This window comes from Macaca thibetana, chromosome 14 (assembly GCF_024542745.1).
Source record: "Macaca thibetana thibetana isolate TM-01 chromosome 14, ASM2454274v1, whole genome shotgun sequence".
Taxonomy (NCBI): Eukaryota; Metazoa; Chordata; class Mammalia; order Primates; family Cercopithecidae; genus Macaca; species Macaca thibetana.
Window position 1 is genome coordinate 111,963,860 of NC_065591.1, and position 27,407 is coordinate 111,991,266.

Below are 27,407 nucleotides of genomic sequence, written 5' to 3' on the forward strand. Positions count from 1 at the left end.
ACACTTAAGCCCAAAGAATTTTTAAAACGTGCCTAAATTCCACAACTAATCAGAGGACGCAGCAATCCAGATCTCCCGGTCTTCACCCTCTTTATTGTTGGGGTGCACTGCAGGGCACGCATGTTTCCTTGTGGCTTGTGGGAAAGCCACTGTCGTTGAGCGCCAGTGTCCCGAGTCCCTGGAAATTCTCCCGAGTGACCTGGAATCTAACATTTCCCTGGATTTGCACAGTCTATGATGGAGAGAAAGAATCGGGTCTGCGGTGGTGGGCAGGACGGAGGAAAGACGGTGAAAGCGGGAAGCACAGGAGGCAGGACTGAAAAGGAAAGAGGCACAGGGGCTGGCTCATAAAACCTGAGGGCCGCGTCCCCATGGGTGACCTGACCCATCAAGGTCTAACAACACCTGGCGGTGGGCGAGAACCCCTGATCCACCCTCCCAAGGTGGGGCAGGGAAAAGGCAGAGTGCGAAGCGAGGTCTGATTTTGCAGAAGCTTTTTAGAAATTCGCTGTGTCAGAGAAACTAAAAGACCAAACAAAACCCCTAAAAATCCAAGCCCGATTATTTCATCCACGTGGCACAAGAGCAAGCTAAAAAAAAAAAAAAAAAAAAAAAAAAAAAAAAAAAAAAAAAAAAGTGTGGGGTGTAGGGCGGGGAAAGAGCCACCCGTCCCGCCCCTGCTGGAAGGAAGGGATTTGCCGAGAGAGCAAACTTCTGACACCGCCTGGGTCGCTGACTCCGCGCGGCCCGGAGGGAGGGAGATCGAGGAGGCCGCTCGCACAAAGCCGCGGAGCCGCGGCCCCCTCTCCCCGCCCCCTGCCCGGCCAACGCCAGAGCGCGGGGAGCAGCCGCGGGCCCTTTAAGGGCCGCGAGGTGCGCGGTCTCTTTAAGGCGGGTCCTGGTGGTTTCTGTTTTCTGAAGGAAGTGACGGGGGGTGGGATTGAATGAAAAGTGCAAAACACAGGCTCGCAGCGCCGGAGCCCGGGGCCGCGGAGCCGGGCCGGGGCAGCGTTGTCTCCGCCTCGGGGCCTCCGGGGGCGCGCTGCCGAGCGCTACCCACGTGCGTCCGTGCCACCTCGCGGGCGACCCCGCGGCCAAGGCCCCGAGCGGAGCGGCTACGGAGCGCCCCGAACTAGCCCCCAACTTTGGGCGAAGTTTGCCTGCGCCTCTCCCCGCCCCCACGCGGCGCGCCGGGGCCGCGGACTGCAGCGGCCCCCGGGGATGCGCCTTCCCGGGGTCCCCCCGGCGCTCCCCGCGCTGCTGCTCCTGCTGCCGCTGCTTGCGCCGCTGCTGGGAACGGGCGCGCCGGCCGAGCTGCGGGTCCGCGTGCGGCTGCCGGACGGCCAGGTGACCGAGGAGAGCCTGCAGGCGGACAGCGACGCCGACAGCATCAGCCTCGAGCTGCGCAAGCCCGACGGCACCCTTGTCTCCTTCACCGCCGACTTCAAGAAGGTGAGGCGCCCTCACTCGCCGGGGTGGCACCTTCAAGCCTGAGCCCCCCGGGATCCCAGGCGCCCTCTTGCCTGCAGAAGGGAAGACGGGCCCACGAGGGAGACGCGGCTGGCCCAAGGTCACGCCGGGTTATTCTCTACACCTCTTTGCCCACTCCCCAGCGCCCACCCCTTCATTCTCCCCAAAGAACCCCTCTGCTGCCCTTTCTCACTCCCTCCTCCAGCGCTCCCAGAGCCCCCAGGTGCTGACCCTCCTTCAGAACTCCTAGTAACGACTGGACTCCTTGCTTGGAGTCATTCCCCTGTGCTCTCTGGTGGGAAAGCCCTAGGCGAAGTGTTCTCCCTGTGGGCTCTCACTGCGGGTTCTCGCTGTGTGACCTAGAGCAAGCAAGTCTCTTTCCTCCTATGCCTGGCTTCTCACCCCTGTACAGGGCAATGAGGGGTCTGCGAAGCCTCCCAGCCCTGACATTTTGGAGTCCTTGTGTCACCTCTTCCTCTGTTTCACTTTTCTGGAGAGAGCTGATTGCCCCTGGTCCCTCTCAAGCCGGGAGAAGCCCTGTCTCCTCTTTGGTCTGGAAGGCTGGGGCGCTTGCAGCAGGAGGGATCCTGGAGAGAGACCCCAGCTGAGGCCCCCTCCCTCTGGGAGAAGTGCTGCCCTTCACTCTGCCTGGCAGAGAAGCGAGCCAACCCCCCTGTTTTGGCCCAGATTAGGGTTAGGGAGTTAGAGACCAGCCCGCTCTGGGTGGGGGTGTGTGTGGGGGGGTGTGTGTGTTTGTTGTGGAGGGAACAAGAAGGGCCTTGCACCCAGGGGGCTAGGGGTTTATCAGGAAATGGGCCTGGAAGGATGGTGAGTGACTAACAGTGACCCAGAGCAGGAAAGCTGGAGGAAAAGAGGGTGGGTGAGTCTTAGGTATTCAAAAGGAGTGTTCTGTCTCCTTCCCCCAGCTAAAGAGAGGCCCTGTGAGGGTCTGTCCCTGGAGGAGTGCAGGGGTGAAGCAGATGAGATAGCTGGGGGAGCCCCCGGCCCGGAGGACCCTCGCTGAAGCTGCCTGTCTTTCTTCCCTCTTAGAGACAGGGTGCTTTACAGGACAGGTGGCAGAGTTTGGGGAGTCAGTTAGGGACCCAGCCAGATTGCCATAGTTAGCAGGGGTGGGGGGTTAGGCTTGACCGCTAGAGGTGGGTGGGGTCGGGAGGTGAGGCTTGACTGCTGATTGCCCCAGGGCCACTGAGTTGTTACTGACATTGGACTTAAGCAGGCAGGTGGGGGGCGGGGTAGTGAGCGTTCACAAATGGGAAGACTTTGTAGCCCATCCTTACTTAGCAGGCCTCAGCTAGGCACTCAGATGTAGATTGAGAGAGAGGGAAGCTGATAGGGTCGGCTTCGCCACCCTGCCTCCCCACCTAAACCTTAGGAGAACTTTATCAAGTGTGTTCTGTTCCTGAAAAATCTATGTTAGTGGCTGGATCCATCAGGAATCGGAGATTTAATCTTCTCTCCAAGCTCTTTGTCCTTGAAAGTTAGCCTCAGGCCAGGCTGTGAGCCTCCCACCCTCCTGCCCACTGGACGTCTTCTTGTGGCTGCACTAGAACCCTGCAGAGAGACTTTCTTGGCTGTGGCCAGGACAGTGAAAGGCAATGGGTAGGACTGAGCTTTTATAGCCTTTAGCTACAGCTGGAAGGTTTTTATTGCTCTGACCTGAAGGGAGAGGTTAAGAAGTGCCCGGGTAGCTGTGATGTGATGGCAGTAGTGGCTGATGGCGGGGGTGGGGTGCTGGGGATTGGAGTGAGGGTATGCTGGGCATCTGACTGCCCAGTTAGAAAATGCATTTGGAGATTGTGAGCACCTCATTTGAATCCCTACAGTGGTTCAGACCTCCACCCAGGTTTCTGAAGTCTGATTTTCAGGTTAGCCTCTGACCCAGAAGCTACCATTTCACACCCACCTCTGGCATCTCCAATTTCATCAGCAGGGGAGGGAATTGGGAGTGGAAGATACAGAAAGGAAACCAGCTTTCCCAAGTCCCTTTAACTCCAGGCTTCTCCATTGGCCTAGGATGGGGTGGAGTTGGAGAGTGCAGTGTGGGGAAGAATAGCCTTACCCTCACCCAGGCCACTCAGTCACTGCCTGCACTGGCCACAGCAGCTTCTATGTCCGAATCCTTCTAGGGTGGGTCACCTCTCAGTTCTCAAGGCCTCGTGCCTCATAGTCTTTGGCAGATTTCCACAAGAAAGTTCGGTCTAGAAGGAATGATTTTTCCTATCAGAAAAAGACTTGGGCTGGGTGTGATGGCTCACATCTGCAATCCCAGGATTTGGGGAGACTGAGGCAAGGGTATCGCTTGAAACCAGGAATATGAAACCTTCAGGCCAAACGAGACCCCTGTCTCTACAAAAAATTAAAAAATTAACTGAGCACACTGGTGTGTGCCTTGTAGTCCCAGCTATCCAAGGAGGCTGAGGCAGGAAAATCACTTGGAGCTGAGGCTGGAGCTGAGGCTGCACTGAGCTGCAATTGTGCTACTGCACTCCAGCCTGGGAAGTCATGCTTTTGTGTTTCTTGTACTAAACTCATTTGCAATGGTTTGGGGGAAGTCCTAATCTACTTGGGAAGAGTGACGTTTGCCATTTGATCACTTTGGGGAGAAACAGTCTAGACTGAATGAGACAGACTTGGTTTACCACTTATTAGCAGGTTCACCCTGGGCAAGCTATTTGATCTCTCCAGGCCTTCATTTCTTCATCTGTAAAATGGGGATAATAATAGCACATATCCCATGGTTAGTAGTGCCTATGACATACTCATACTGTGTTAAGTACGCAAGACGTAGGAGCCGTTAGCTTTGCTAATTGTGGCCCACACAGCATTTCAGCAAGGATCCTCTCTGCTAAGCTTGGACTCGAAGACATTGAACAACAGACCCAAGGTCATGTGGAAAAGCCAGTACTGAGCTTGGAGGAGCCTGGAGCTCTTCATCGTAACCTTCTCTTTGAAGTTCCAAAATTGCTGGCCAGCCCCTCAGAGCAGGAGCAGCCATCCTTGTCCTGACAGTCCACCCAGGGCAGCAGTGAGCCTCACCTGTGTGGGATGGGACCAAGGCCTCTGTCTGATTCCCAACCCCATCCAGCCCCCTCTCTCCAGCGCTTCCCACCCCCGTTTGCCTGTACCCAAGCTAGAGTTCCGACAGTCTAACTCTTTCCCACACTACCACCCTGGACCTTGAGGCAGTGAAGCAGTCACAGTCGTCAACTGGAGGACACATAGCCTGGAGCCCAGGTGAGGCTTGCAGACTCAGTAGCTTGGAGCTATCAAATGGCCATCATGCATTACCACAAGCCCTGCCCAGAGGCTGAGTGAAGGCCATCGGGCTGACTGAGCCACAGCTCTGAAAGAATGCCACAGCTCTGAAAGAATGCCACAGCTCAGTGGCTCCCAGCTTTGCCGCACCTCACAATCACCTGGGGAGCTTTGAAAACTCTCAGTGACTGGGCTGCGTATCCTACCAGTGAAATCAGAATATCTCAGGATGAGAGTCAGGTAGCAGTTGTTTTTTTTTTTTTTTTTTTTTTTTTTTAAGAACCCTGGTGATGGGAGGCCGAGGCAGGCGGATCACAAAGTCAGCAGTTCGAGACCAGCCTGGCCAATATGGCAAAACCCCATCTCTACTGAAAAATAAAAAAGAAATTAGCTGGACATGGTGGCGTACACCTGTAGTCCCAGCTACTCGGGAGGCTGAGGCAGGAAAATCGCTTGAATCCAGGAGGCGTAGGTTGCAGTGAGCCAGGATTGCGCCACTGCACTCCAGTCTGGGTGACAAAAGAACCCAGATGATTCCAATGTGCAGCAAAGTTTGGGAACCACTGGCACAATTGCTGTAGGGGAGGGGAGGGGGCCTGGAGAAGGAGCCAGGTCAGGCTAAATGAAGGTGGGGCCCAAACTCAGTCACATATTTGAAATCTGTCATCTTACCCACACTAATCCTAATGTGTTTTGAGCAGCACATATGCTTCGGGCCTAATGCTATATGCCCTCGGTACACAAACATTCACAGCGCACCCTTGGTGGGCAGCAGTCTCCTTTATACTCCACATCCTATGAGTGTAATTAACCCTGGATGTACATAATCACTGGCATTTCTAATCACAGGCATGCCACCATCCCCTGTCTCTAACCTGGCTGTTTGACAGCCCTCCTGGTCCACCTCCTGGAAGCTGGTATTCTTGCCAATTTCTCTTTCACCTCTGTCCCCAAGTCCAAGTGGCCAAAAGCTGGGAACAGGATGAGTCACGCTCAGGCTGCCTGGCTTGCTGCTGACCAGATGGGGAGGGTGATGCTGACAGATATGAAGAAGGTCATGTGTGATGGCATCAGGGTGGTGGGCAGTGGGGGTCCCTTTCCCCTCCCAGCATCAGGGTTGTAAGGAGACACAGACTCCCAAAGTGTGGAAAGAGGGGATCCTGAAGGCCCACGGCTGGAGCCTTGGAGGGAATAAGCAAGATAAGGGGAACGTACAGCTCTACGGGTCAGCTCAGGGCCACTTTGAAGGGACGAGGACCCATGGAGGTTGGAAGCTTGAGCCCTGCCCTGGGCACTGATGAGTGAGTGGGAGCCAGAGGAAGGGACAGTCCAGAGAATGCTAGAGTCCCTGTGCCGGGGGGCCTGGTCTGGGGGCAGGGGAGCAACAGGGGAAGCCTTGAGGTGTAGTCAGTGAAGATATGGAATGTGCAACGTCCACATCGCCACCTAAGAATGTTTATCCCAAGGAGATATCACAGCACATAGATGTGGGACCGAGAAGCTTTCAGGTTCCAGTCTGCCTCTACCCTGTCTGCGTTAGCACCCTTAAGATTTGGCGTGGAGGCATCTGATGGATGGAAAGTCTCCTTGGGGAGGAGAAGGCAATGGAGGTGCTTTCGGGTAAGGCCCAGACTTTTCTGGAGCTCAGAGCATTTCCTCACAGGTATTTACAAGAAGTCGCCAGATGGAATGACCAGGCTCACTGACATGGGGCTCCTGGCTCTAAAACCTGTCCCTCCTCTGCGTGTGAGGAATTCCTCCTTAGATCAGGAATGGGCAGCCCCGCCTGAGGGTTCAGACCCCCTCCCTGGAGTTTGACCAGCATCTCCCACTCCTGAATGCCATGTCCAGGTGGAGTCCTAGCAAAAGGTCCTGGTAGGCCATAAAGACCGCCGCCTGGGATAATGGAGTATCCTGCTGGGAAGCGGGTGGGGAGAGTGAGTGAGTTCCCTCCCAGGCTTCCCAAGGCACAGAGAGGCGGGGGAGATAAACTTAGGACAGACTCCTATTCCGCAGGCAGAGGGCCCAGCCTCGACATGAGGATTGCATAGGGTCTGGAGATCACCCAGTGAGCAGCCCCTCACGTCACACATGGCCTTATCTGATCCTCGCTGCCACAGACAGCAGGAGGCAGATGGTGCCTCTCTGTGTAGATGTGCGGGCTGAGGCCTGGAGCTCTCAAGTGAGGCTGACAAGATCAAGCAGCTGATAATCTGAGATTAGGACCCAGAGTTCCTTCCAGTGTATCCTGACTGCCTGTCTGCCGTGGTACCATGAGTGGGCTCCTTCCAGTAGGCTGAAGAACCCTGGGGAGGGAGGTGGAGGGGAAGAGGTTGGAAAAAACCTTGGTGCAGGGGAACAAATCCACAGAGACCCTTGTTTGGGCAGATGTGGGCTGGACCACTTCTCCCACGCTCTTACCTCCAGTGGATGGAGTGTTGGCTACTTGGCCATGCCTGCAACTCCTCTCTCCCCTGCACGGCCTCTTGGGGAGTTGGGTGAGGGCGATGGGTTTAGAAAATATCTCACCAAGGCCAGGTGTGGTGGCTCATGCCTATAATCCCAGCATTTTGGGAGGCCGAGAGTTCGGGACCAGCCTGATCAACATGGCAAAACCCTGTCCCTACTAAAAATACAAAAATTAGCCAGGCATGGGGGGTTGTGCCTATAATTTCAGCTACTCTGGAGGCTGAGGCAGGAGAATCACTTGAACCGGGGAGACAGAGGTTGCAGTGAGCCGAGATCACGCCACTGCACTCCAGCCTGGGCAACAGAGTGAGACTCTGTCTCAAAGAAAAGATCTCACAGACACTAGTGAGCACTGTGTACGTTTTTTCCTGCCACTTACCAGCTGTGTGACTTGGCAAGTCACTTAACCTCTCTGAGCCCCAGGCTCCTTGCCAGTACACCAGAGACAACAGTGTGATGCTTGGGGCTCAGTGTGCACAGTGACTGAGAGGCCCTTCACAGAACAGAGGCCCGCATGGGCATGTGAGGAGCGAGGTGCCAGTGCCCGCAGGCCAGGAGGTCCCTCTACCCCACCATTAAGCATGTTGCTGCAGTTGCTGCTTTTCTGCTGTACAGACCAAAGCATCACGAGGAGCTGACATCCTTGAAGTTGGCAAGTGTTGAAGTGGCTGCCACTAGGGATTCAGATAAAGGGCAGGGAGCACAGGAGGCGTCAGGGCTGGGAATGCGGGTGAGAGGGAAGCATGGAGCCCCGTCTTAGGAGCCCTGAGTCAGCGGCACAGTGGGGCGCAGTTGATCCACATAAAGCCTCACATTGTTCCCACGGCAGTGAGGACAGTGGTGACCTTTGGGATTCGGCTGACAGAGCACTGCTCTGGGGAGGGGCTGGGGGCAGGAGCACTGCTCTGGGTGAGTGGTTGTGCTAATGCCCCGTGACAAGCAGCCTCTGTCTAGGCCTAACCCTGAGGGGATGCTGGCATCTCATCATGGGGCGGCCTAGGTCGCTGGGCACTGGCCTGGGGATGTGCGTGGCCTGGCTTTGGGTGGAATCCATCCACCCCGTTTCTGCTCGAGAAGCCTGGGCAGAGCAGCCGGGGCGCTTCCAGCTCCACCGTGGGGCTAGGAAGGCGCCGCTTCCTGGCTGGCTCTCCAGGCTAAACCCCCTCTCCCCTCCCCAGCTCAGCAAAGCCAGCCCCTTCTCTAGCCATAAAGCAGCCCCAGCCAGGAGCAGAGGAATAAATATTTAGATTGGCTCAGGCTGGGCCCCAGAATCACGCTCTCTGGTGTGACAGGAAGGAGACCAAGATGGCAGAGGACACTCCCAGGAGAGAGCGCCAGCTGTCCAGGAGCAAGGGGGCTGGAAGAGTGGGGGGGGGTCCAAGTGGCTTTGTGTGGCCCTAGAGCGATGACCTGCAGCCTGGGCTGTGACCAGCACGGGACAGTGGTGGCTGGAAGCAGGGTGTGGAGGGAGGGGGCGGTCTGCTGCCCTGGCCCCCTTTGCTTTCCATTCCCTCGCAGGCGGGCCTCCTCCCAACCACCAGGGCTTTCTGGGGAGGGGCTGAGGAAGAGTGCCTGGAGAGCGGGGCCAGCCAGGGGCCGTGGTGGGAAGGCAGGGTGCCAGAGGAGACCCGGCAGGCTGGAGCGAGGTGATATGCGGTGAGAGTGTGTGCCTGTGTGTGCACGCGTGTACACGTGTGAGTGTGTGTGTGTGTGCACATGTTATGAGAAGCGGCGTCAGGGAGGAGGCATGTGAGGAGAATCCCGAAAGTAAGGAGGGCGATGCAGGGTGTGTCCTGAGGCAGAGCGTGAGATGGGGAATTCAGCGGGTGATGGACGTGGGGACTGTGGAGAGAGGGTGAGGAGCCGCCTCTGCCGGGAACAGGGAGACTGAGGGAGGAGACAGGCCAGGATGCGCGCCTGTGGAGGGAATGGGAATGTGGAACAGGAGCCACTGGGAGACCTTGCGGGAAGGAGACTGAGACCCAGCGAGTCTGTGAAAGAGGACGGCGTGCGCGAATGGGAAAGCCGTGTGAGCCTGTGCGTCAGTTCAGATTAGGCTCTGCCATGAGTAACATAAACCCCCAGGAACAGCGGCAGAGGCGGAGGCCAAACAGCCTGTTTCATTCTTCCCAATGTTATCTGAGTCTGGAAGCCAGTCAGGGCTGGTGTGACAGCCCCGCAATCCCCTGGGATCCGGGGGCTCCCTCCCCACCCTCAGTGCTGAGCACAGGATGTCTGCCCAGGGGTGCTCTTCCCAGAGCGGTGCTCTGCCATCTCTCAGCGCATTCACCTAGTGCAGCTGAACCAGAGCAGCCTTCCCTCTGGAGACGCAGGTGGATCCCAGTCAGACAGCATGGCTGGGACGGACACGGGGAGGAATTGAGTATCTGGACAAGGGCTACAGTGGGGAGCCTGGACAAGCTGAAGATCACCGGACTCAGAGTCAGGAGGTCTGGGCTTCTGGCCCTGGCTCTGCCACTGTGTGACTCATGAAGGTTACTTCCCTGCCGGAATCTCACTGGGCCATGAACTAGATGATCCCCTAAACCTTCTAGATGCCAAAATAGCAGCTGTAGCACTACCAGCCTGCAGGAGCCCAGCTACAGGCAAGGCCAAGAAGAAAGAGTGTCTGCACGTTGGAGGCCAGTGGGTTGATGGAGGCCCTAGAACATTCATTCATTCCTCCAGCTACTAAGCATTGAGCCCCAGCTGTGCGACAGACCCTGGGGCCACCACATGAATAGGCTGGAGCCGCTGCTCTTGAGCCAGAGGCAGCTCACAGAGGGCCTGGATGACTCACTGCCCGGGCAGAAGATGCTCCATGAGGACAGGGACCATCTGCCTGGGGCACTGAGACCCAAGGCACTCTCGCAACCTCAGGCGGAGTCTGATTCAGCTCCAAACCACAGGTCCCTCATGTCACCCCAGGCTCAAACCCACCGATGACTTCCAGGGAGACACAAGAGGAAGCCTGCCACTCCTCAGTCTGGGTGCTCAGACCCTGCGTCCTGCTTGTGTCCTGGCCCCTTGCCAGCCTCATCAGCACTCACTACCCTCTCCCTCCTCCCCCAGTTCATTCCCACCACTTTTCTCGGAGAACTCTTCCATGCTGTTGTGCATTCACCCTTCGTGTATTCCTTGTCAGATGTTTATTGGGCACCTCCTGTGTTCCGGGGGCTAGGGATGCACTTCAGGAGACACTTTTCCAGGCTCAAGAAGTTGAGTCTGGAAAGAAAGACAAGTAAAGAGGTCAGCACAAACACAGTGGGAGCAGACAGTGGGATTCGTGCTCTAGAGGCAGTGACTGGGATTGGCCAACTCTGCAGAAGGGCTGGTGAGGGCAGCACTGGGAGGGCAGCCAGAGGAGGGTCGCTTGTGAGCTGTGCCCTGCTCACATGGCACAGCTGAGACAGCTGAGCACAGGGCATCCTGGCAGAGGAACCTGCTCACGGAAAGTCCTAGGGGTGACACAGCATCGCTCATTCTGGGAACGGCAAGCTCTTCAGTTCAGTGCACGGGAAGTGCAACAGTTGCTGTGAGCAGGGACCTGGGATGCGAGGCTCTGGGGGCAGGCTTTCTGGTGAGGACAAAGGGAGCCTTTGAAGGGCGTTCGGCCGCTCAGGTGATAGTAGCATGGAGGGATGATTGGGTGGGGGCATTGGGAGGCTCACGCTTCGCTGTCTTCTATAAACTCCTCATTGCTGGAAAGCGCTCCATCCTTTAACTATCAAGGGCCACTGAGGTGTCCCTCACTGCGCGAAGTCTTCTCTCCCTCATGCCACCCCCAGCCCCAACCTTAAGGGAACAACAAGCAGTCCCTCATCTACCCTTTACCTCCATTGCACTTGCAGTAAACCTCAACCCCAGACCTATTGTGCGCTGACTTGAGTTGTCAGAAGTCAGCCTCCTCCACAATCCCTTGGAAGACAGGAATCTGTGTCTTGGTCAGGGCCACTCCCCTGCCAGGTGCTTGTGAAGGCCCTGCACCAGGTCATGCTAATCAGTGCTCTCCACTGATTGGCTGATTGCTTGCAAGCCCCAGAGGAGTCACCTGACCTGTCTAGGCCGTAGGTATATCTGGAAGAGAAAAATGTAGGCTCCTGGGTCTTCAGGAGTGGAGTAGATTTCAGGTGGAGCAAGGCAGACATAGGGCCAGGAATTGCAGCAACAAGAGAGAAACTGAAAGTTCAGCCCACTGTGTTCTGAAACCTTTCACTCATTTATTCCCTGTAACAGTCCCTCGAGGTAGGTACTGTCGTTTTACTCATCTTGCCAATGTGGAAACTATGGTACAGAGAGGTGAAGTAAATCCCCTCAAGGTTATGTGGCCAGCAAAGGCAAAGCCAGGATCTGAACATGGGTTAACACTGGCTCCAGAGCCTTTGTTCTTAAATTCTGTGCTATCCTAGAGCTTACCTACTCCTTACTAACAACTACAGAGGAGGACTCTGGCAAACACTATTTCCCCAGGGTACTTGCCACACCCTCTGGATGGCCCAGATCCTGGCCCTGGTTGTGGTATGCTTCAGTTCTTCCCGGTAGGCTGGGGGTTGCTGGAGGCTTGTGGGAGAAGGAGCCTTATAATAGCCTCCCATCTTGGGGGCCCTTGCCTGGGTCCTGAGCCTCAGAAGCCTGCCTGCAGCCCCTGTCATGGGCTCTTCCCCAGCTAAGCATCTGCTTAGGCGATAGGCCACATGAAATGCATCATCCCAACAGATTCCTGGGCAAGGAGGAAAGCTGGGAGCCAGGCTTCTGCCTGGCCTGGGCTTAGCGTCTGAGGGGACTTTCACCCTTCCCTATGAATGTTAGAGGAAGCGGGGGGTCCACAACCTTGCCAGGGAGTCTGAGGTGCAAGGAGTGGAAAGTGGGAGGGACGCTGGTCAGGATGATGGAGCCCTGTTACCAAATAGACCCAGAAAGTAGGGCTGCCTGCTCCCTCTCAGGGATCAGCAAGTAGAATGTGCTTTTCTGGGGAAATAGGACAAAAGGGCCGGGCGCGGCGGCTCCCACCTGTAATCCCAGCACTCTGGGAGGCTGAAGTGGGCGGATCACCTGAGGTCAGGAGTTTGATACCAGCCTGGGCAACCTGGTAAAACCCCGTCTCTACAAAATACAAAAATTAGCCGGGCATGGTGGCACATGTCTGTAATCCCAGCTGCTCCAGAGGCTGAGGCAGGAGAATTGCTTGAGCCTAGGAGGCAGAAGTTGCAGTGAGCTGAGATTGCACCACTGCACTCCAGCCTGGGTGATGGAATGAGATGCCGTCTCAAAAAAAAAAAAAAGACAGAGAGACTGGAGATTTTGGGGTTTTAAAAGTCTTGGCGGGGGCCGGGCACAGTGTGGATCACGCCAACACTTTTGGAGGCCGAGGCGGGTGGATCATGAGGTCAGGAGATCGAGACTATCCTGGCCAACATGGAGAAACCCTGTCTCTACTAAAAATGCAAAAATTAGCTGGGCGTGGTGCGCACGCCTGTAGTCCTAGCTACTCAGGAGGCTGAGGCAGGAGAATCGCTTGAACCCGGGAGGCGGAGGTTGCAGTGATCCAAGATCGCACCATTGCACTCCACCCTGGCAACAAAGCGAGCTGTCTCAAAAAAAAAAAAAAAGAAAGAAAGAAAGAAGTCCTGGCAGGGCAGGCAGGTGGGTTAGAAGGGTGTTCCTGCCTCCTCTTCTCCTCTTACTTGTGTCATGCTGTTTGGTAGTTGCAAGAACCACGAGCCAGAGCTGCCACATTCCCAAGGCAGGTGTGCTGACTTAAGGCAGGCTGCCACCAGATGGGCATGGTGGGAAGCGGGTCCTAATCCCACCTCTGCTGCTGGCCAGCCCCGGCATCAAGGGCAGACCCCACAACCTCTGTGTGCCCAAGTTCCAGTTTCTTTAGCTGAGCATCAAGGAGATGAGACTAGCTGATCCAAGAGGCAATTATGCATTCTGGTTAAGAGAGCTCAGGCTTTGAAGTCAGACTGTCTGGGTTAAGATCCTGGCTGTTTCCTCTTAGTCCATGACCTTGAGCAGGTTACCCAATCCAAGCTCGGTAACAATCATAGCTCCTACCGCCTGTTGTAAGGATTTTAAAGAGGATCATACATCCTTTTGACCCATGGAAACAATGTTTTTTCTCTTCTAGTTATAAAGTTCAATAACTCTTTTTCCTATACAAATAGGAGATACAGAGGAAATCCTCTCAGTGAGAAATTATCATTCCCTTTCTGTACCCCCAGTCACTTCCCATTTTGATAGCATTTTGTTATTGTCATTGATGACATTATTCATATAGAAGTAGGAAAAAAGCTCAGATAGATTTCTTTCATCCTCTAGTCTGGTCTGAGTTCAAATACCTTCTCTTGCCAACGGTAGTCAGGTGATGTCACCAAGCAAAGAGGCCCCCTGAGCAGCCCTGAGACTTCCGGGTATTTGATGCACCTGCGGTATTGGAGAAGATGCTGTGAATATCCAACTATCTGACTCTCCAAAGAGTCAGAGCTGAAAATACCGGGGAAGTGGTTTTTGGATCCTTCCTGGGGGATCCTGCCAGGGACATGGCCTGGCTCAAGCTCTAGCAGGGGAAGTCTGGTATCAAGTCTCACCTGGCAGGAATTGAGCCCAGAATGGAATATGCTACAGGCAGAGCAGCCTCCCATCTCTCCTCAGCCGACCTGAGTGAGGGGAAGATCAGATAGCCCAGGCTGGCAGGACAAGGAGATTGCAGCATCACGACCAAGAAGGGATTTCCTGTTGAGAGGAAGCCGGGGTTAAGCTGAGCTCTGATTCACCTTCTTCACAAGTCTCTGGGGTCATAAGGAACCTAATGGAAACTTCTTCAACAGCTGAGCCTCAGTTTCCCTTTCTGGAAAACCTCCCCTTATACTTCCACACCTCATTGTTCCAGAGATCATTTACAATAAAAGGAAGTAAGAGAAACTTCTGTGTAGAGTTGAGGGACTGCAGAAGTACACGGGCATTTATGAGATGGCATGCACTCGTTTGTTGCAGACCACCTACGAGGCTTGCTGGTCACCTACAAGAGTAATCCCAGCGAGCGCTTACCCCATATGAGAATCTTCCAGATAACTTACCTCGTCCTCACCACAACCCTGTCGCATAACTGGGATCATCCCCATTTTACACATCAGAGAAGTTAGGGGAAAGCCTGGAGGACTCACTAATACATTGCAGCTTCGGGGCAGAGCTGTGAGTCCCTTGCTGCCTGTATTGGACTCCAAGGGGCCCGCTCAGACCCTGTTGCTGAGACACTTCTGTTCTTGCGGGTGCACAGCAAGCACTCAGTGAGTGGTGGGGGGCGAGGGCCCGGGCATTAATAGATGATCCGCAGAGCTGCCATTCTAAGTCTCAGTGCAGAGCCACAGGGGTTCCCAGCAGAGAATGGTCACTGAGGCCAGGGTGCCCCCACCACGGGAGGGTCTTGACAGATGTAGACCACTTCTGACTGGGGCCCACTAACTGCTCACTGGGAGCAGAGTTAATCAAGTCCCAGAGGTGGGTAAGAAGGCAAGGGGCCGCTTCTCATGTGGTGAGCCGTGCAGGTGGGCAGTGTGCAGGGCTCCAGCAGCCAGATAGGGAAGGGGGCCCCAGCCCACCCTACAGCTCTCCTGCCTCCATCCTCCTGCAGACCCCCCATTCACACAGTGAGTCAGTAACAGGAAGGAGCCCTTGGACTGCGGCAATGCCATTAGCGACCCCATGGGGGAAAGGGGAAGTGGGGAGGGAAAGGAAGAGGCGAGGCATCCTAGCTCCCTCAGGCCGGAAGGCTGAAATAGCTGCAGCCAGCCTCCCACTCTGTCCTCACCCCGTCCCGGCCCCACCACCCCACTCACTCAGAGGTCAGTGGCCAGGAGCCTGGCTGATCAGAAGCACCAGGGGCATCTTGAGACCTCTCCCCAAATCTACTGAATAAAAATGACTACGATTTCTAGCCATTAGAACTACAAAGAAAAAAAAAAGTCAGAGAGAGGAACTCTGGAGTCAGTACTGGAAAAGTCCAGCCCTCCTCCATGATGCCCTGGTCAGGTGGCTGTAGAGGCCCTGGCCCACCCTGATCAGGGTGACGTTAAGGGGTTCCGCCGAGGGAAGTCATCAGCTGAGAAAAACTCTAGTGGTTCACTTTGTCAATTTTCCAGGAGGCTTTGGAACATTTAGGGTGTGTTCTCTTTTAAGTCACGGGTTTAAATGGAAAAGATAAAAATTCCTAGACCAGCAGGAGGGAGGTGTCTGTTGCCAGGCAGTGTCCAGGCGTCCTCTCAGGGGCCAAGCTGAGCACCCGGTGGGCCGGTGGGAAGCTCCTGCACCCTCCAGCTGCTCCCATCCTCCTGCCCTTCTTCAGGATGTGAAGATCTTCCGGGCCCTGATCCTGGGGGAGCTGGAGAAGGGGCAGAGTCAGTTCCAGGCCCTCTGCTTTGTCACCCAGCTGCAGCACAATGAGATCATCCCCAGTGAGGCCATGGCCAAGCTCCGGCAGGTGAGTCCCCTACCAGGCCCGCCTGGCTCAGATCCCGACCCGCAGACCTGACCCCTGCAGCCGGCCTGGCTGTAAGCCCTGATCCCCCAACCTTAGCTTCCCACCCAGCTCCTCATCTTCATGCTGTTCCTTGACCCACTGCCCCTGACCCACCCTCATCCCTGGTACCCCATTCACCCTAGAGTCCTGAGCCCCTGATTTTGCCCCAGGCCAAACCTGACCTGCAGATCGCTAACTGAACCCCAGCTCTCAGATTTCTCCCGTCTGGTTCCAGCACCTCCCCGTGTGTGACAGGCTAGGGGCTTGGGCTCTGAGGCCAGATCAGGCATCACATCTCCTCCGTCACTCATTAGTTGGGTGTGACATTGGACAAGTTACTTTCAAAGCCACAATTTTCTCATTGAGAAAATGGGTTATGGGCAAATTCAGTGAGCTAACATATGTAAAGTGTTCAAGACCCTCAAAGCTACCGGCCTACTCCTGCTGTCTTCTTAGACCCAGGGCCTTGCCCCAGCCTCATCTGAGTTCCCTGGCGTGTCCAGCAGAGCCTGCCCTGGGGGCCTCCTCACCCCTGCCCTTTGCCTGCTTTCCCAAAGGGACTTGGTTCCCTGGATGTTGGAAATTCCAGAGGTCATATGCCCTGGCACGGCTTGCCTGGCCCACCCACTTCCACCTCCCATCCACACCTCAGCATTCTCCATCAGGCCCCAGAGGTCAGCCTAGCAGCCAGCACATAGTTTGGGAAGTGTCCATTCTGGATAGAAGCTGAAAAGGCCCGACTGTACTCTAGGCATCTGTCTCACTGCCAGTTGGAGAGGGGCGGGGCTGCCACCCTGCAGAAGGCGCCAGCATTCTAAAGGCAGTCAGCCTGGGCTTGCCTGACTCTGGAGGGTCAGGGGAAGACGGGCAGGGAGCATTCTGAAGCCAGGTAGGAGTGGCTTCTCTCCCACACAGAAAAATCCCCGGGCAGTGCGGCAGGCGGAGGAGGTTCGGGGTCTGGAGCATCTGCACATGGATGTCGCTGTCAACTTCAGCCAGGGGGCCCTGCTGAGCCCCCATCTCCACAACGTGTGTGCTGAGGCCGTGGATGCCATCTTCGCCCGCCAGGAGGACGTCCGGTTCTGGCTGGAGCAAGGTCAGCTGGGAGCTGGGCACGGCCCGCTGCTGGGCGGAGGGAAGGGGACGGGGAGACAGCACAGAGCAGTGGAGGAGGGCAGGGGCATCATTAGCCGAGTCTCATCATTAGCCAAGTCTCATCATTAGCCTTTGCTTTGTTCAGGAGACATTTACTGACCACCTACAGTGATGTACTGGACACTCGGTTCCTGTCCCCCAGCAGGGTAGATCTGCACAGAGTTAAGTGTGATAGAGTACCATGATAGCTACAGGCGTTCAGGGAGGGACCCCCAAACCAGGCTGCAGTTGGTCTGGGAAGGCTTCCTGGAGGAAGTGGCGCCTGTGTGAATATTCAGTGAGAAGATTCAGTCAGAGGAAAGGGCCCTATTCCAGGCAGGGAGCACAGACTCTGCTAGGCCCTGTGGAGGGAGATTCCCAGGTACTTCCCCTCATCCCTGCCCTTAGGACACAGAGATGGGACCTTCTGTCATGGGAGTGGGGCACAAGGACACCCTGTCCCCCTCCACTGCCACCTCTAAGAAATCAGCTTCGGGCCTTCCCTGTTGCCGGCATCTCTGCCCCAAGCTCCTTGGGAGCTCCCCTCCGTGCTGCGTGGTCCCTGCCTTCCTGAGCTCTGTGACTTCAGCACTGGCCCCTCTCTGGGTACCTTTCCCAGGACAGCCCTCAGGTCCTCTTTGTGGAGGGAGAGGGAAATGGCCCCATTCCAACTCCAGGCCCCGGTGCCTTCTGCCAGCCAGCTGAGCACTGGAGAAATGCCTGCTCCTCCCAGGGCAGGCCCAGATTTAGAAATGTCCAACTGAGCTGTGGTCTTACCCTCCACACACATACACCCTCCCCCATGGCCTGCACCCCAGACTATGCCGCAAGCTTGACGTAAGCGTCCCCCAGAAGCTGGCCACTCCCGTACAGCCCCTGAGCCTAACCAGGGCCCATCCCTTCCATCTTCCCCCAGCGCCCCTCATATGTACACTTTCCCGTTTGCCCCGAGCCCTGGTCACCCTGATCTGACCTGCCCCTCTGGGTGTGCTTTGCTGGCCCTTCTCTGACTAGCCCTACTCAGATGTCACTTTCGTTTTTTGAGACGGAGTCTTGCCGTTGTCGCCTGGGCTAGAGTGCAATGGCATGACCTCGGCTCACTGCAACCTCCACCTCCCGGGTTCCAGCAATTCTCCTGCCTCAGCCTCCAGAGTAGCTGAGATAATAGGCACCTGCCACCACACCCAGCTAATGTTTGTGTTTTTAGTAGAAACGAGATTTCACCGTGTTGGCCAGGCTGGTCTGAAACTCCTGGCCTCAGGTGATCCACCAGCCTTGGACTCTTAAATTGCTGGGATTACAGGCATGAGCCACTGTGCCCTGCCAGATGTTACCTTTTCTAAGAAGCCTTCCTTGACTTCCAAGCCCGTCTTCCCATGCCTCCATCTCGGCACACTCCAGTGTGGTGATTTTTTAAAGCACTGTGTGGCAGTGTGGCCACGTGGAGGCCTTGAAACCTTGGCCAGATCATTAAACTTCTCTGGGTTGACGTTCTCATCAGTGAAACAGGGATGACAATACTTAGCCCATGGGGTGATAGATGGAGGTACTGTAAGCAGAGCCCCTGGCACACAGTTGATGCCATACAGGAAGGTGATTCCTGTTTAATGTTTCTCCAGCGAGCCCAACAAGGAGAAGCCTAGTGCCCAGGTCTTACCTCTGTGTCCCATGGCAAGCTTGGAAATGGAGGTGTCTGTAAATGCATGTCGGATGACAGAGGAGACCAAGTGGGGAATGTCAGCGGCCTCTGGCTAGCGGAGCTCCTTCCCTCCCTCCCTCCCTGATCCTTGCCTCTCTCCCCCAGGTGTGGACAGTTCTGTGTTTGAGGCTCTGCCCAAGGCCTCAGAGCAGGCGGAGCTGCCTCGCTGTGGGCAGGTGGGAGATCGCGCGAAGCCCTGTGTCTGCCGCTATGGCCTGAGCCTGGCCTGGTACCCCTGCATGCTCAAGTACTGCCACAGCCGCGACCGGCCCACACCCTACAAGTGTGGCATCCGCAGCTGCCAGAAGAGCTACAGCTTCGACTTCTACGTGCCCCAGAGGCAGCTGTGTCTCTGGGATGAGGACCCCTAGCCAGGCTAGGGTGGGAGGGACCTGGAGGGTGGCTGCTCTGGGCCCACTGCTCTTCACCAGCCACTAGAGGGGGTGGCATCCCCCACCTGAGGCCTTATTTCCCTCCCTCCCCACTCCCCTGGCCCTGGAGCCTGGACCCCTCTGGCCCCATCTCAGATGACTGTGAAAGGGGTGTGGCAGGGCAGGGGGGTCTCATGAAGGCACCCCCACTCCCACCCTGTGCCTTTCTTATGGGCAGAGAGGGAGAGAGGGGCTCCCCAGGCCTACACCCCTCCCTCCTGCATCTCCCGTGGAGTGTTCACTTGCAAGCCACCAAAATGTGATGGCCTGTGGTTCTTCTGCTGAGCTCCTTAAATGTTTAGACCCTGAAAGGAGTCTACAGCTGGACACCCCCTCCCCAGACACAACTGCCCTCCCGACGCACACATCTGGAAGGAGCTGGCCCCTCAGTCCCTTCCTACTCCCCAACATGGGGCTCACCATCCCCAAAGAAGGAGCTGTTGGGGACCCACGATGCAGCCCCTGTCCCGGATTACAGCGAGTTCTCATTTCTGGCTCCGAGGCTGCCTGTGGGGCGAGTGGAGACCTCCCGCCGCTGAGACAGACCGCAGACCACTAGTGCCTTTCCCAGACACCTGGACGTTGCCTCCCAGAGCAGGCCCCAGCTCTTTCCCTCTCTACACAGAAATATTTTTGTAAGGTTCTGGGGCAGGGAGGGAGCATGAAGTACGAGGAAAACTTGAATTCCAGATTTTTAATGCAAAGTATTTATCATTTCTACCAGAAATAAACATTTTAAGTTTTTATTTGACAAGACCCAGAGTTTGGAGAAAACTTTTGGCCAATGCTGCCACCTGGTGTCAGAAGTGTCCCCATACCGTGGCAGTGGCCTGTCTTAACAACAACTTCTAAAGCACCTACTGTGTGCTCAGCCATTTGAGGAAGGAAGGAGGAGAAGGAAGATATTACTAGAGAAGGATGAGATAAAACTACTGCACCCAAGACAAGGAGACAGACATAGCTGCAACCATAGTAAGCCAGTCAGAAATAGCCAGCGCAAAGGCAAGAGATGGGATGGAGATTGGAACCCCGCTTCAGATCCGGGCTCAGCTGCTTACCTGCTGTGCAGCCATGGGTCAAGTTGCTTGACCTCTCTGTGCCTCCACTCACTTAGCTATAAAAGGAGCTTACTTAAGAGACCGAAGTGAATTCTTGCATGTCAAGCATCTAGCACATAGTGCTCACTGTTAACCATTCTTAGTATCTACTATTAGTGAAAAAAAGCAGACATTCCTGCAGCTATAAGCCTGACGCAATGAAATCGGACGTCTGGAAGGCTCTTCACTTCCAAAGTGTCTTTCAACATGAAGAGGCTGTAATAGGAAGTGCCGGGCAGGGTGCTGGATGGTTCCAGAGGGATGCGGAGGTGCCGGGCAGGGTGCTGGATGGTTCCAGAGGGATGCGGAGGTGCCGGGCAGGGTGCTGGAAGGTTCCAGAGGGATGCGGAGGTGCCGGGCAGGGTGCTGGATGGTTCCAGAGGGATGCGGAGGTGCCGGGCAGGGTGCTGGATGGTTCCAGAGGGATGCGGAGGTGCCGGGCAGGGTGCTGGATGGTTCCAGAGGGATGCGGAGGTGCCGGGCAGGGTGCTGGATGGTTCCAGAGGGATGCGGAGGTGCCGGGCAGGGTGCTGGATGGTTCCAGAGGGATGCGGAGGTGCCGGGCAGGGTGCTGGATGGTTCCAGAGGGATGCGGAGGTGCCGGGCAGGGTGCTGGATGGTTCCAGAGGGATGCGGAGGTGCCGGGCAGGGTGCTGGATGGTTCCAGAGGGATGCGGAGGTGCCGGGCAGGGTGCTGGATGGTTCCAGAGGGATGCGGAGGTGCCGGGCAGGGTGCTGGATGGTTCCAGAGGGATGCGGAGGTGCCGGGCAGGGTGCTGGATGGTTCCAGAGGGATGCGGAGGTGCCGGGCAGGGTGCTGGATGGTTCCAGAGGGATGCGGAGGTGCCGGGCAGGGTGCTGGATGGTTCCAGAGGGATGTGCAGCCTGCGTGTATTGAGAACGGCTTTCTGGAGGAGTTGGGGTGTGGGTTGAGGCTGGAAGATGGTAACGATTTGGTGAGGTGGAGGCAGGAGTGTTTTAGGGGCTGGGAGAGTCTCACGGGTTCCCCAGGGGACTCAACTTTCTCGGGGAAAAGATGGGGAGAGTCAGATCCTTCCTCAAAGGTCTTGGAGAGGGAAGGGGTTTGCAGGGGGGTCCCTTTGCTCTGCTCCCGGAACTCCCAGAACAGGCTGCGACTGCCCCTACGTGCAGGCCAGAGGGTTGAGGGAGCTGGGTTTGCTGGGCCTTGGTTAAGCTCAGGGTCCGCGGGGAGATAACATTTTCAGGTGAGCACACCTCCCTTCTGAACCTGTTTTCAAGGACTAGCTCAGCCTTGCTGGGGGATGGGGAGGGAGCTGTCCCATTGGTCACCCCCCAGGCTTTTTTCTCCTTCCCTTTCTGCCAGGGCCTCCATCCCAAGCCCCAGCCACTGCTCCAGGCAGGCGAGGGATACTTGGAGAAGGCACCTGCTACCTCCTGTGTGCCTTTTTTGATGGAAGGGGTGTCCCCAAATCAGTATGCCTTCCCTTCTGATTTCCAAGTCACCAAAAATAATGCTTTTTAAAAAAGCAATGTCAAAAAAAACCACCATCACTACAGACATCAGCTGCCTTGGGCTCCTTCTTAGTCTCAGGGGATGGGGATGTGAAGATTCCCTGAGACTTTGGACTGACCTTACACTCTGCAAAGTTGACGCCTCCCACAGGGCCACATCCAAGGGCTCGAGTCCACCATTCCAAAGCACTCGCCCAACCACCTCAGCCCCACTGTCACAGCGCCTGAAATCCTGCCATGACAGTCACCTCTTTGCTGAAAAGCAAATTTGAGTGTGCATCGGAATCACTTAGGAACTTGTTGAAATCGATGTCGGTGGTTAGCTGTTTGGGAAACACTGAGATAAGACTTCCCCATCTCAGGAGGCCTTTGTGGCGTGTAAAACACCTGGGAGAGGTAATATCAGTGCTCATTTCTCTGCGGACTTTAGGGTTTACAAAGTGCCTTCATATAAATGAGGCCATTGGCTCCTTGTAGCGATTCTGTAACATTTTATAGATGTGGCTCCCTTATAAAATTGTGCGACCGGCCCAAGTTCAAGTCCAGACATCTTGTTAGAACAGGACTGGGATCCAACCCCTGTCCTTCTTACTTCACACCCTCTCCCAACCCAAATGGCTTTATGAGGTTGGCCAGCCAGAACCTCAGAGAGCACAGCTCACCCACAGGAGGGGGACCCGGGCTTCAGTGGGCTGGGGAGGAGTGTGGAGTGTGGAGCACCTGCTGGGCCAGTCTGTAGTAGCAATCACTGAACGTGTGGTGGGCAGGGGGTGGTGGGGAGAGTGTCCAAAGCTTCCCTGGGACCAGCGTTGGCAGGAAGAAGCTCCTGGTTTCCCGTTGCCAGGGTAAGCAAAGCACCCTCGGGGAGGCCAGAAACCCAGCCCTCACTGGTGCTGCTGCAAGCCGGGAGGATGAATTGTTCCTGGTTCCCTGGACAACCTCACCCGGGCTGGGCTGGACCTCACTGTGGACTTCCTGTGGGTTTTCTTCAGGCATCTCTCCCTTCAGGCTTGTTAGCCAAGGGAGGCCTTCAGTGGGGGAACTGTGGGCCACAGCTGGGGGACCCCAGGGTCTTTATTGGACCTGGCTCTGGTGGATGAGGGGACAAGGACTCCGGCAAAAAGGAGGGCAAGGTGCCACTCTCAAGAACCAAAGGCTCGAGGCCAGCATTGTATGTGAGGAGCATGGGCACCCGCCAGGGCCCAGCTCTGCGTGACCGTGGGTGGGTCACACACATCCCATAAGAGAGAGGATCTCACTCGGTTATCTCTGAGGCCTTCCCCGACACTGGCGTTCCATGTCCCATCACCTAACATTCTCCCAAATGGTCTATTGGCAGTTTGGCTACTGATGGAAAATCGAATTATTTACTGTGACTTGCTCTTACAAGCCAGGCTGTAGGCAGGAATAGAAAAAACCAGGCAACTGACTGTAATCCCACCACGTTGGGAGGCCGAGGTGGGCGGATCACCTGAGGTCAGAAGTTCAAGACCAGCCTGACTGGCATGGCGAAACCCCGTCTCTACTAAAAATGCAAAAATTAGCCGGCGTGGTGGTGGGCGCCTGTAATCCCAGCTACTCGAGAGGCTGAGGCAGGAGAATTGCTTGAATCCGAGAGGCGGAAGCTGCAGTGAGCCAAGATCGCACCACTGCACTCCAGCCTGGGTGATGGAGCAAGACGCAATCTCAAAAACAAAAAAAGAAAAGAAAAAGCAAGTAACTGGAATGTCTGTGTTACAGGCATGAACACTGTAGATGCTACAACTGGATTGTCTGTGTCACAGGCATGAACATTGTAGATGCTGTCAGAACACCCTACAGATGGCGCTGTTCCAGTTTACACACTTAACTAGCAATGTCTGAACGTTCCCATTCTCTCACATTCCTGTGGTATCAGCCAGGGATTTCCAGAGAAACAACCAGTAAGATACATACACACAGAAAGATTTATTTTAAGGAATTAGCTTGCTGGATGTTGGGGTCTGGCAAGCTCAAAATCCTAACAAACTAGCAGTCTGACAGCTGAGGCAAAAGTTAATGTTGTGGCCAGCCTGGAGTCCAAAATTTGTAGGGCAGGCCGCAGGCTGGAAGCTCAGGTGGGATTCCTGTGTTATAGTCTCAAGGTAGAATGCCTTCTTCAGGAAACCTCCGTTTTCGCTCTTTAGGCCTTCAGCTGATTGGATGAGGACCACCCACAATACAGGGGTGATCTTTTACTTAAAGTCAGCTGATTATAAAGGTAGTCACGTCTATAAAATACCTTCACAGCAACGTCTAGGCTAATGTTTGACAAAACAGCTGGGTATGAGAGCCTGGCCAAATTGGCACATAAAATGAATCATCACACCTGCCATCGCTTGGTATTGTCATAAAATATTTGCTGTTTGATCAGTGAGAAACACGACAGCATTCCAGGGCTTATTCTCAGTATCAGCTATTGGCTGTAGCCAGGTGACAGCTGAGCTCGTCGTTCCCCTCCACCGTCCTCTGCCCTCACCTGGGATCCCGCACTCTCTGGCTTCAGCCGATGAGAAGCACTGCAGATGGGAGCACAGGACAGCAGTGGGGCATCAGTTCCCCACTCCTCACTGCCTCAGCACCACACCTGTGGCACTGGCTTCATTCCTCCAAGGCTCCAGATCTTCCGGGGCTCCCATACCACTGTCTCCTCCTGTTGCCTCTTCTGCACCCACTTCGCTGTGCCGCCCCTCTCTGGGTGCTGGTTCCCTTAGGCCTGCTGGCATCTCTGTCAATAACACGTTCGTTAGAGGCACTCCGAGTTAAGTTGGTTCTGTTTTTGTGCAGAGACCCTGACTGATAACCACAGTGGCCCCAGCTGGGGACCTGAAAGGTTCAGTGGTAGAAGGGAAGAGGGTAAAAGTAGGTGGAAAGTGCAGGCTCACTTGGTGGGGATTCAGTGCAGACCTCCATGGAGAAGGGTCGGACCTCAGGGGCTCTCAGTGGAGCCAGGGAAAGGCAGTCACAAGGGTGGTGTCCACATCTCCCTTGGGGGCGACTATCTCACCAGCCCTGCTTCCTGTGACAAGGTCCTGATTCCCAAGCAGGGAGAGGCAGGATGAGAGGCATCTCCCTCCCCTCCTACATCACAGAAAGCAGAAGCCTTGAGAGGAGAAGCCTCTTCACCACTCCCAGGCCTGCACTGGCACCCACCTTCCCAGGTCCCCTCCTGTCCTGAGGGCGGCGTGGCTTTTCTCCCGACTCCTCCGGACCTCCTCTCTGGGGGAAACGATCCCCTCTTCCTCCAGCATCGCTCCCTTTCCTGCTTCCTTCCCAGTGGCCCTGGAGAATTCACATTCTTTCTCATCTCAAGAGCAAAATAAAAAACACCTCCAAACCAGGTCCCTCTCCACCTCTGCCCTATGTCTCCCTGCTCCTTCACAGACCAACTTTTGCCAGCATCCTCCTCCCCAGCACTTTCCAACCTTGGAATCGCTACTCAAGGCTACGCAGCAATCAGCTAGGATGTGTATCACACGTCATCTGTTACTGAAATGGTTGAACTATTTTCACCAAAGTCAGGGCAGATTCCAGGTCCTTCCCATGTGAATATCACCACCCTCGTGGCTCCTGCTTTTGCGCCTCTCACACTCAGTCCTTGTCTATACTAAGTGGGACTCCGCAAATGCTCCACGCCCCCTCCTGGGATATGCTGTTTGTTCCCTTTTGCTTTCTCCCTCTTAGCTGGGGATCGCAGCTTAGATGTCTCTTCCTCCAAGAAGCCTTTCCCGACGTTCCCAGATTTGGGGAAGGTGTGCCCCATGGCAGGTTCCCCTCACACACTGTGCTTTCCTTCTAGAGCACATGCCATAGCATGAGGGACCTGCCTGCTCACTGGTCCACAAGCATCAATGACTGTGGGCGTCCTGAAGGTAGGGACAGTGTCCGTTACATTCCCAGCTCCTAGCCCCATGCAGCTCCAGCGGGTCCCCGACACAGCTGTAAATGGATGAATGACCACTGATCCCACGGGGATCACTGCAAAGGGCAGTGCAGGAGGTAGGACATTTTGACTGGCAGAGATGTCCAGCAACAGGACGGACAGCCCAACAAGCCAGGAGCACCTGTCACTGCGTTGACTGAGCAGAAACAACCAAGCTGGCTGACTCCAACTGGGGTTCTGGGCTGAGGTCTGGTCTTTGATGGGGAGCAGGGACTAGAAGACTCAGTGGTGGTCTGAAACTTAAATTCAACATCACCATCTTGCCTAGACCTGGGGCCCTCCTCTGTGCACCCCCCAGCCATGGATGGGCACTCCCCGGTGAAAAGACCTCTCCAGGGTCTTGCCAGTAGAGGTGCAAAAGTCAGGGTCACATGCCCCTGTGACCACAAGAGGGCGCGCTGGGCCTAGACTTGAGCGTGCAGGTGGCCTGGGAAGGTTACCTGGGGTGAGGTGGGCCGCGGCAGACAGGAATGGACTGGCCAAGGCAGAGGCCGAGGCTGAGCTCTGTCGAAGGTGCAGTTAGAAAGATCCAGCTCAGGCCCAATGCCGGCCTCAAAGTCAAAAAAGTTGATTGGAAGCAGAGTTGCTGTTACGTTGTCTTTAAATTAAATATATGTTGCTATTATCCATGATTCTGAACTTTTAAGTGCAAAATGGACAATGAATTTGTGTGTACTGCCCCGCAATATGGGTGAAGGCTGGGTATGGGGAGATGTCCCTTGGGGTATTCAGCATTAGAGACATCAGAGCAGAGAATGGCTCTGTATCCTGACTGCTGCCCTCTACCCATGCCCTCCCCAGACACAGTTACCTTATCCTGGTTCCCAAGACACCTTGCATTGTGTCACCCTGACACGAACCCCACTTCCACCAAAAGCCTTCTGGCTATGATGCCCTCAGATGTACTTTGACGTATGATTTAGAACAGGCCTGGAAGTCCTTCCTAGCCTCTCCCTCGCTTCCATCTGCTTTTATGTGGAATCTGAGTTGGGATCCATTCTCTTTGATGGATCCAAGGACCGGGAGCTGACCCCCTCCTGTACCCCCACGCTCTGGGCCCTGTGGCCCATCTGGCAGAAGGAAAGGGCTAGAAGGGACTTGTTCCTTGGTGGCCTTCCAGGACGCCTCGCTCTCCGCCCTTCTCCTAGCCCTGACAACTCAATCCAGCCGACAGGACAGGAAACGGGAGTGAGCCCAGGGTCTACAGCCAAGAAGGTCCCTTTTCTCTGCTGAGGTGCAGAGGGGGCTCGGGCCCACTCCACACAGTACCCTCCCCAGGCCTGTGCACCATTTCCACCCGCTGTGTCTGGAAAGGAGGCTTGACTCTTAGGACCTTCTATCCTAGAAGCAAAAGAAGCTGATGATATGTTCAAACAGAAATGAAGCCTGGGGCGCTAGTGACTCCCTAGAGGTGCAGCCAAGGGGGTTAGATGTCACTCCAGGAGGCCCAGGAGGGCCTGGGGAGGGGTCAGAGTTGACAGTTTCAAACCCACAGCATCCCGGAGTAAGGCTTCTGCTACTCTGAAAAAAGTCCTCCAGCTGTTGAGAGAGGTGGGGTAAAGGAGGGAGGGAGGGGTGATTTGCATTTAATTTGCATTTTATTTGCATATAACTCTTTTGATGTCCAAAGGCACAGAAATATCCTGTCCTGGCTTCTTTTTCCCTTTCTTTCTTCTGTTCCTTTCTAACCTCCAGGCAACCCCCTATCTCTCTCTCTCTTCCCCACAGCTTTTCCTCTCCTAAGCTAAACAGGCACATGGAGTATCAGGCTCACGGGGGTTGGCATTATCCCCACTACCTCACTCCAGCCTGGGACTCAAAAAGCTGGTTTCTTGGAGACTACAAGAACTGGAAAGGA

The 27,407-nt window shown here is 55.4% G+C and overlaps 1 protein-coding gene across 2 annotated transcripts; it reads left to right on the forward strand.

The window, feature by feature from the left end:
* The first annotated feature begins 973 nt into the window (after window positions 1-973).
* On the forward strand, window positions 974-19,748 carry OAF (out at first homolog). 2 transcript variants are annotated; one of them, XM_050759392.1, is made up of 4 exons: window positions 974-1,452; window positions 15,560-15,694; window positions 16,649-16,829; window positions 18,672-19,748. In XM_050759392.1, exons 1-4 carry the CDS (start codon window positions 1,222-1,224, stop codon window positions 18,935-18,937), a joined length of 813 nt encoding a protein of 270 aa, XP_050615349.1. In that variant the 5' UTR covers window positions 974-1,221; the 3' UTR covers window positions 18,938-19,748. The 2 variants fall into 2 exon arrangements, with proteins under 2 accessions (XP_050615349.1, XP_050615350.1); XM_050759393.1 differs by having other exon boundaries at window positions 15,644-15,694.
* Window positions 19,749-27,407: the final 7,659 nt, after the last annotated feature.

Coding starts and splice junctions, on each gene's coding strand:
- OAF (XM_050759392.1), top strand. CDS start 1,222: ATGCGCCTTCCCGGGGTCCCCCCGGCGCTCCCCGCGCTGCTGCTCCTG. Junction 1,453..15,559: donor TCACCGCCGACTTCAAGAAG/GTGAGGCGCCCT, acceptor GCCCTTCTTCAG/GATGTGAAGATCTTCCGGGC. Junction 15,695..16,648: donor CCATGGCCAAGCTCCGGCAG/GTGAGTCCCCTA, acceptor TCTCCCACACAG/AAAAATCCCCGGGCAGTGCG.